Genomic DNA, 8,199 nt, shown 5'->3' with positions numbered 1-8,199 from the left:
CAGGCTAAACACCCCCAGCTCCCTCAGCTGCTCCTCACAGGACTTGTGCTTCAGTCCCTTCATCAGCTCCATGGTCCTTCCCTGAACATGCTCCAGCACCTCAATATCCTTCTTGCTCAGAGCTGAACACACAATTCAAGGTGGGGCCTCACCAGTGCTGAGTACCAAAGTCAAACCATATTATCATCAAACCATAGCATCATTCTTTAGTCTCTCCACAATTTTGTGCAGATCAAAACAAAAATAATCCATCCTCTGCATCTACTAAGGGAATGTTAATTAGCACACAACTAAACACTTATGATAAAGTCCTTCAAATTAAGTAAATCCAAATTTAGCTATCTAAATTGAGATAAATTCTGAAGATCAAACCTTCAGAGACAAATATCATTAAAACTACACATATAAGCAGCCTGAGAGTGCTTTGGGGACAACTAGTGTTGCTGAATACTAGGCAAACACTATATAAAGCCATCAAATAAAATCAAAAAATAGAAAGTTACCTTACTGAGTATAAGAATTAAGTGAGACTTGTTTTCTATGGACTCATGGTTTGTGGCTCTGCAGTCTCAGAAGGCATGTACACCAAATGTAAAAAGGTATTTACCCCGGAAGCATTTATGCAAAGCTTTTTGTCCCGTCTCTACTAGATTCTCTGTCTAGTAAGGTGCAGTTTTAATTGTAACATCATGCCCCACCAGAGTTCTTCCGCTCAATTTGCCTGCCTGTTGTCATGAAACCTGCAATAATTTATCAGCATTTGTCTTAAGTTCAAGCCAATAGGTTCAAAAGCCAGTTGAGGATCAAAACTAATGAGAATTACAACTGTGTACACCTTGCTTCCATAAGAAACATTGAAAATATAAAACCATACATAACAGTTCGTCTATATGTGCTATGAATGTGATTCACATTCAAATTACTCAAAAGTTATTAACTGTGTATATGATTATGACTCATGAAGAGAGTACAAAAGGTTCCTTCACTCTGATCTATTCTATTCTATTCAGAAAAATACTTTCAAGCATCTGACATTAGTGTTTTATAAGGACATGTTTGAAAACTGAAGCACAGTAAAAGTACATAAAACTTTTCTTTTTTAAAATATCTCACAGAACTAAACAGGAAAAGCTGCAGAGACTTTTAATTAGAGACTGCTATGCAATTTTTTCATCTCCCCCTTCTGACAAAAAGTACAGAAAATATTTCCATATACCATAACTTACATCCTGAACTTTCCATATGCAATAGTTAAGGTGCCCTTCATTGCAACACTACCCACCTATCTCTGTGGATGGCCTTAGTAACAAGCAAACAGGTCACACAGAGGATTTAAACCTGTTCCTCTCTAGATACACAAAATCACCCCCCACAAAAAAGTTCATAGTCCATCTTTAGCTCTGAAGAGCCTCTATGCTACAGTCAGGCTGTTCACATACAGAGTGCAGAATAATAGTGCTCCATTTTATACGTACTTGTGTTACAGCTACAGGAGGGAGGGACGCTCAAGAATATTCTCTTTGTGTTCTGCCACTTTATCTTGTGTTTCAACAGCAATGTAATCACAGCTGCTGCCCTAATCAGACAGGTCTCTGAGCAGAAGCTTACATTCCAGTCGCACAGCTCGCTCACGTTTCTCCTAACAAACCTATACTCCAAGGCTATGTGGGATACTTTTTAATCTGTGCTATGGCAAACTTCTTTCATAAATGCTTTAGTACACGCCTTCAACATGCTGAGGCAAAAGTATATGATAAAGCTTCTGAGCAGCTTTTTGCTTTAATAAATATGGGTATTTTTGGTCTCACTCACTTCTTACCTGGTTCAGAATCTTTGGAGTGAGGATTCAAGTCACCACTTGATAATCTTAATTCCAGAAACTAACTTCTTCAAATATGAAAACATATAACAATTAAAATTAAAAGGTCATTCTAAAGATCAGGAGAGAAAAAAATTACTTTTGTTATACACTCTGTATTTGCAAAAGTTGCCGTGGGAAAGCATAACTGACACAAACATAGAAAGCAGGGCTCAAAGAAAGAGACAGGATGAGTTTGACCTAAAACATTACTGCAGAAAGCATTTTTTTTCCGGAAATGTTCTAAGACATTAAAATTATGTACTGGTAAGAAATGTTTCCTTAGGTGTAGACAAAGCTGCCTTGACAAAGTTCAAGCATTTTTGTTCTCTCCAAACTGTAGAGAACAGTTTATTTCCTTCTTTGCAATGTGACTGACACAGCCTTTGTGAGTAACAGTATCGTGAAGACAGTGATGAAGCGCCTGTTTCACGCAGTACCACACAGCGTGGCTGAGGCCGGACCTCTGGAGGTCATGGGGTCTGACATCCCTGCTCAAGCAGAGTCACTTACAGCCCATTGTTCAGAATCATGTCCAGATGGCTTTGGAAGGTCTCCAAAGCTGGAGACTCCAGCAGCTCTGTGCCAGTGTCCCATCTGCCTCACAGTAAAAAAGGCTTCCTGACGTTCATAAGGAATATCCCATGTTTCAGTTTGTGCACACTACCTCTGGGCCTGCCAGTGGGCACCACCTGGTTCTGGTCTTCTTTGCTTCCTGCCTTCAGGTTTTCACACACAGGTTTTCATCTTTGTAGCCCTTCATTGAACTCTCTCCAGCAGCTCCACCTTTCTCTTGCAGTCAGGAGCACAAAGCTGGGCACCAGCAGAGGCCTCACTTGTGCTCTATGGAGGGGCAGGATGACCTCCCTCAACCTGCTGGCAACACTTGGCCTTACTGCAGCCCAGGGCACTGCCAGCTATCCTTACTGGAAGGACACAGTGCTGGGTCACATTCAGATCAGGGCTCATCAGAATTCCCTGGTTCCTTTTCTGAAAAATACATCTCCAGCTGGGGAGTTCCCACCGTGTACTGGTGCCTAATGCCTATGGTTGTTCCTCCACAGGTGCAGGACTTTGCTCTTCACCTTGTTCCACCTGTTCCCCTCAACTTCATGAAGGTCCTCTCAGCCTATTTCTGCAGTTCCTTGACTGGGCAGCACGACTCTGTGGTTTCTCAGTTACCCATCCCAGCTAGGTGTCACCTGTAAACTTGTCAGGAGTACACTCTGCCCTACCATGCAGTCATTAAAGAAGATGTTAAAAACTGGGCTCAGGCCCAGTTTTGACCCCTGGGACACTTCCTGGTCTCCAAACAGACTTGTGTCATGTGTCACCATCCTCTGGGCCTGGCCATTCACCTGAGGTCACCGTCTGCACACCCAGTCCACACATTAACTGCTTCTCTTTCAAGGTAGAGTCTGGAGCCAAAAGCTGCTGAAGTTCTGCAAAAACTGGTCTCTCCCTTGCTCTCTATCAGGTTGGTCAAGAGCATGATGTCCCCTTTCACTTCTGAACGAACTCAAAGGAGAAAGGCTTACACACAGCCTTATATAAAGACCAATTTTCTCTCACGTTCAGTATGCATGAGATAAGCAAAAAGCTTATAAAAGAAGACACAGAGAGGAAATGTCCTTCATCCACCATCATGGTGGTTTGATCTTTCTTCCTCATCATTACACATTTCCTAACAGAAATCATTGTGTACATTTTGCCTCAAGTATATAAAAATAACAGTTGTGCTGTCTGAAATTACACTAAAAAACTCCTGTCTATTTTGAATAACCTAATCAAAACTTCAGAAAACTTGCAGGTGGTTTGTACTTTTACAATTATACTGAAATATAAATTCCTTTGTTATGTAGATTTCACACATTCAGCTATACCAGTTCAAAAACGGAGACTTCATTTTTCCTGTAAATGACCTGTGCCTAACAAGCTCTAATATGCAGTCAAATTAAGAGAAAAATATTACTGCTAGATTATGAGAAGCACTTCTTTTAATGGTTGCACGGTGTGATACTGGCTTAAACTTTTTTTGTTTAAGGCAAGCTGGAGTGCCAGTAGAAACAATGCTACTAAAAAAATCATACCTATTACCCACGCATGTGTATCAGCAGTCATGCATCACATGGATTTGCTTGGTTTTTTTCCTACATCAGAACTGTTTTCAGACAGATGCATTACATAACCACGGGCAGTACCCACGTTTCTGGCAGCACCAAGGAAGCAAAAACTTCTTTAAAGACTTAGCTCCCTTTTTCTGCAGAGGCCCAGCAAGGAGAGGAGAGGAGAGGAGAGAGGAGTACACCACGGGCAGGGGGCATGGAGAGTGGGAGGAATTTAGACATTAATAAACTCTTTACTGCAAGGGCGTGAAGCTCTGAAGAGACTGCCCAGGCCAGCCGTGGGTGCCCCATCCCGGGGGTTTTCACAGCCAGGTATTCAACCTGAGCAACCTGACCTGGAGAAACGTGTCCCTATGTATCCACGGTTTGTGCCTGGAACGACGTGATCCTTCAGGCCCCTTCCAACCACTCCCTGGTTCCATGATTCTATGAAAGCGACCGCGGGATCGCTCTTTCTGGCTGATCTCTCCCACCGTGCTTATCTCATCCCACAGGGCAGAAGTAGCACGGCTTATCTGGGGAGCCACAGCACCTCCCAGCAAACCCTGGCAGCCTGCTATGCGCGCATTCCCAGGGAAGCATTCCATGGTTTGTTTCTCTGGTTAAGGATGCTTGTAACATCCTCAATGCTGAAACTGCTGTAACTGAAATGCTGCCCGCAGTTCTGGGCACACCTGCACCCCGCGTTTTATCTGGGTCACGCCGACCAAATAGGACTGACGGTGCAGCCATTCCCGACAGCTGCGCCCCAGGGCACCACGGGCTTACAGCAGCTACCCGGCAGCGAGGGGACAGCGCGATTTTAAAGTGAACATGACGCTCAGTTAAAAGGACGAAGGCATGACTTTTTCACTACTCTGAAATAAGCAGGCTCTCTGTACACCGGGGACTGGACCGAGCCGAGCCGAGCCCGGCCAAGTCGGGAAGGGAAGGGCAAGGCAAGGCTGAGCCGGGCCGGGCCGAGTGCAGCAGCGCAAAGCAATAGCGCTGAGCGGCGGGTCGAGCTGCGCATGTGCGACGTGGGCGCAGCGGCCCCACCCCGGCCGCCCCGCCGTAGGCTGAAAGGGCCCGCGCCTGCCCCGCCGCTGGCCAATCATCAGCCGCACCTGCCCCGGCCGCCGCTGGCCAATCATCAACCGCGCCCCTTCCCCCGCTAGCCCCGCCTCCCCGCTTCGGGCCCGCGCCGCCGTCGGCCCGACCGCTACCGCCTGTTACGTAACGCTCCCCCGCCCGCCGCAACCGCCGGGGATTGGTTGGGAGCGGTGAGCGCGCGAGTCACGCGGAGGCGGGCTCGGGTAGGGCGCGCCAGCGCGGCACGCGATTGGCCGGCTCCGGCGAGAGCCAATGGGAGTCGAGCCGCTGGATTCAAACGGTGCGGGGCGCGGAAGGGGGCAGTTACTGCGCGAGGCGTCCGTGAGGGAGTACTCTGAGGCCGCTGCTCGTCCCGCTGCTCCAGCCTGCGCTGCCGCCCGCCATGGCCCACAAGCAGATCTACTATTCCGATAAGTACTCTGATGAGGAGTACGAGTACCGGTAAGAAGCTGTAGGAGGGTGCCTGAGGGCCAGCTGGAGCGGTTAGGAGGAGGTGGTCCATAGGCGGGCAGCTCGGGCAGGCGCCTCGGTTGAGGTGTGCGGGCTGCTCTCAGGGAATGAGGCGGCTCCGCCGGCAGAATAGAGCCAGAGAAGGCGCAAGGCCAGCGGGAAGGGGGTGTGCCGAACCCCTCCGTGGGGGCTTTCCGGGAGGCTTTGGACTGGTGGGACGAAGAGGGCGAGTGACCGAATGCTGTTACCGGTTGGCGCAGACCGCTCGGTGGGCGGCCCCCACAAGCCCTGGCCACAGGGTGAGGGCGGAGGGGCGATACCCGCTGCGCCAACTCCAGGGAAGAGGTTGTGGCAGAGCCTGGGATGGGGCAGCCTCGTCCCCTGCCGACGGGGAACTGTTGAAGTTTAACTCTTCTAGACTTGAAATCGGTATTACAAATACTTTAGAAGTCCAAAGTTCTTATTTTTCAAGTAGCTGATATATCAGCCTGTTGCCAGGAGCGCATGTTTCTCTGAGTATATAGTCATTGGAGTCTGAAGGGGTCTAAATCTCATCTATAAGATAGTTTGGCTCCCAGTTTGCAGTTGCTTTACAGATGTAACGTTTAATAGCCGTAAGTGATTTAAAACTGGGTTCTGGGACGGCTTTCATAATCAAATTCATGCCAAAATTCAGTACTCTTGTTTTTTTTTTATAGGCCAAGTGAGTGTTCATAATGTGGTAACTGTCAGTGCAGGTATCTTCCAATTTTCTAGTGTATAGTATTTTGTGTATGCGTTTAATAATTAAACCTCTACAGACATGTGATGCTGCCACGAGAACTTTCAAAACAAGTGCCAAAATCTCATCTGATGTCTGAAGAAGAGTGGAGACGACTTGGTGTTCAGCAGAGTCTTGGCTGGGTTCACTATATGATCCATGAGCCAGGTGAGCACATCTGAACAGAATTAGGCAAAGGGAAAAGTCAAATATCAGACTGGAGATGTTCCTGCCTCTGCCCATAGAAACAGGCTTTTTGTGAGCTCTTAAATAACATGAGTATGCAGTGACTGAACCAAATTTATAGAGCAGCATATCTTTAAGTCATAAAGCTGAGTTTATGACACCTACTTTTTTGTACAACAACTTAATAGATGCTCATGTAGACAAGGTCCTGTATTAATCCTCTGAAAATTCTAGAGGATAGTTTTAACTCTAGTTGTAGAGCCTCCTGAAAAATCAGTATTTCAGTTAATGGGGTGTGAAGGCCTAAGACCCTTACTAACTAGGATGTTGGTATTACGGGATCAGCCATTCCAGGCTTGTGCCATTGACTAGCTTGACTAAAAAGTAACAGGTAGATTGATAAATTGCAGCAGCATGAAGTTCCAAGTTTCTGAAGAATCAGGTGATAAAATGAGCATAGCCTTCCAGTGTTTCCCTTATTTGGGTACATTTGATATTTTAGACTTTTTTTGAGGCATTTAAAATTAAGAAGACTGATTATAAGGTGAGCAGGCTGTATTAGCCAAGGTGGATTTTGTTGGTGTTTGATATGTGCCCAACAGACAGTATCAGCAGTTTGTCAAAGTTACAGTAACAGTGTTTATCAAGTAGCCCAATGTGAGGAGACATTACTCTGGATTTTCCTAGCATTTCCCTCCTGTAAGGCTCTTAAACTTAGGATATTGCCAGCATTGGGTATAAAAATAAAAATTTGACTGTTGTAGAAGTACTGCGTACTTGGTCTGTTAATATTACATGTGGGGCTATACTTAGACTTTCTAATTATTTATTTGAAACTAAGCTTCAACTACTGTTCAAGATTACAGAAATCGCTTTAATCAAGATTTGTACAAACTCACTTTGTTCAATTTTCTTTCTGCAGAACCACATATTCTGCTCTTCAGAAGACCGCTTCCAAAGGATGAGCAGAAATAAGCCATGGCCTTTTGAATCTTCTGGAACTATGTATATGAGTGTATATATGTTGGTAGTATTCAGTGAATACTTTAAATTTACAAAACATACATCCAAACCTGTGCATGAGCTGTATTATTCACAGCAACAAAGCTCAGTCAAATGCAATTCCAAGCAGGCTGCTATGATGTTCAAAGAGTGATGAGTTTATCTGTTAATGTAAGTGCCTCTCTGACTTAAATTTTGTTTGTGCTGCATGTTCTAATTAGCTCATCACTTTGTTAGTGTTCTGTAACTTTTGCACTCAAATTTTCTGCTGTAGTCTAGTATGTTCAAATCCAGTAGTTCAACTGTTTAGTAGTCAGTAGGCTTAAGAAATAAACTTTTTAAATGCTTTATGAAACCTCAGTGTCTGGAGTTGTGATTTAATGTTTTTAAGACTGCCTGCTTCAAAAAACAAAACTCATTTGATGAACCTGGTATTACTATGTATAAACTTAGGGTTGAGTAGTACTCAGTATTTTGAAGAGCTTCTAAGGCTCCTTTGTTCAACTTTGCCAATGCCAATTTTTTTTTACTCTGGGGTTGTAGCCTGCTCTTCCTGTCTTGCATCCACATTATCACTGAGCCTTTGCGGGAGGTGGTTCTGTATACTGAGTAACTCTCAAGAGAAACGGGTTCATTTCACAGGCTAATTGTGTTGTGGTTGTGCACAATTTGGAAGGCCAACAGAAGCTGTAAGAGGGTGTGGGAGGGCCAGCACACAGGGTGAA

General features: G+C 45.2%; 1 protein-coding gene across 1 annotated transcript; it reads left to right on the top strand.

Annotated features, from left to right (window-relative positions):
- Nucleotides 1–5,339: 5,339 nt before the first annotated feature.
- Nucleotides 5,340–7,829, top strand: CKS2 (CDC28 protein kinase regulatory subunit 2). The gene is made up of 3 exons (XM_058044032.1): nt 5,340–5,517; nt 6,327–6,454; nt 7,395–7,829. Exons 1-3 carry the CDS (start codon nt 5,459–5,461, stop codon nt 7,445–7,447), a joined length of 240 nt encoding a protein of 79 aa, XP_057900015.1. The 5' UTR covers nt 5,340–5,458; the 3' UTR covers nt 7,448–7,829.
- Nucleotides 7,830–8,199: the final 370 nt, after the last annotated feature.

This window comes from Melospiza georgiana, chromosome Z (genome assembly GCF_028018845.1).
Source record: "Melospiza georgiana isolate bMelGeo1 chromosome Z, bMelGeo1.pri, whole genome shotgun sequence".
In the NCBI taxonomy this organism is placed as follows: Eukaryota; Metazoa; Chordata; class Aves; order Passeriformes; family Passerellidae; genus Melospiza; species Melospiza georgiana.
This window is presented reverse-complemented; position numbering and strand designations above follow the sequence as displayed.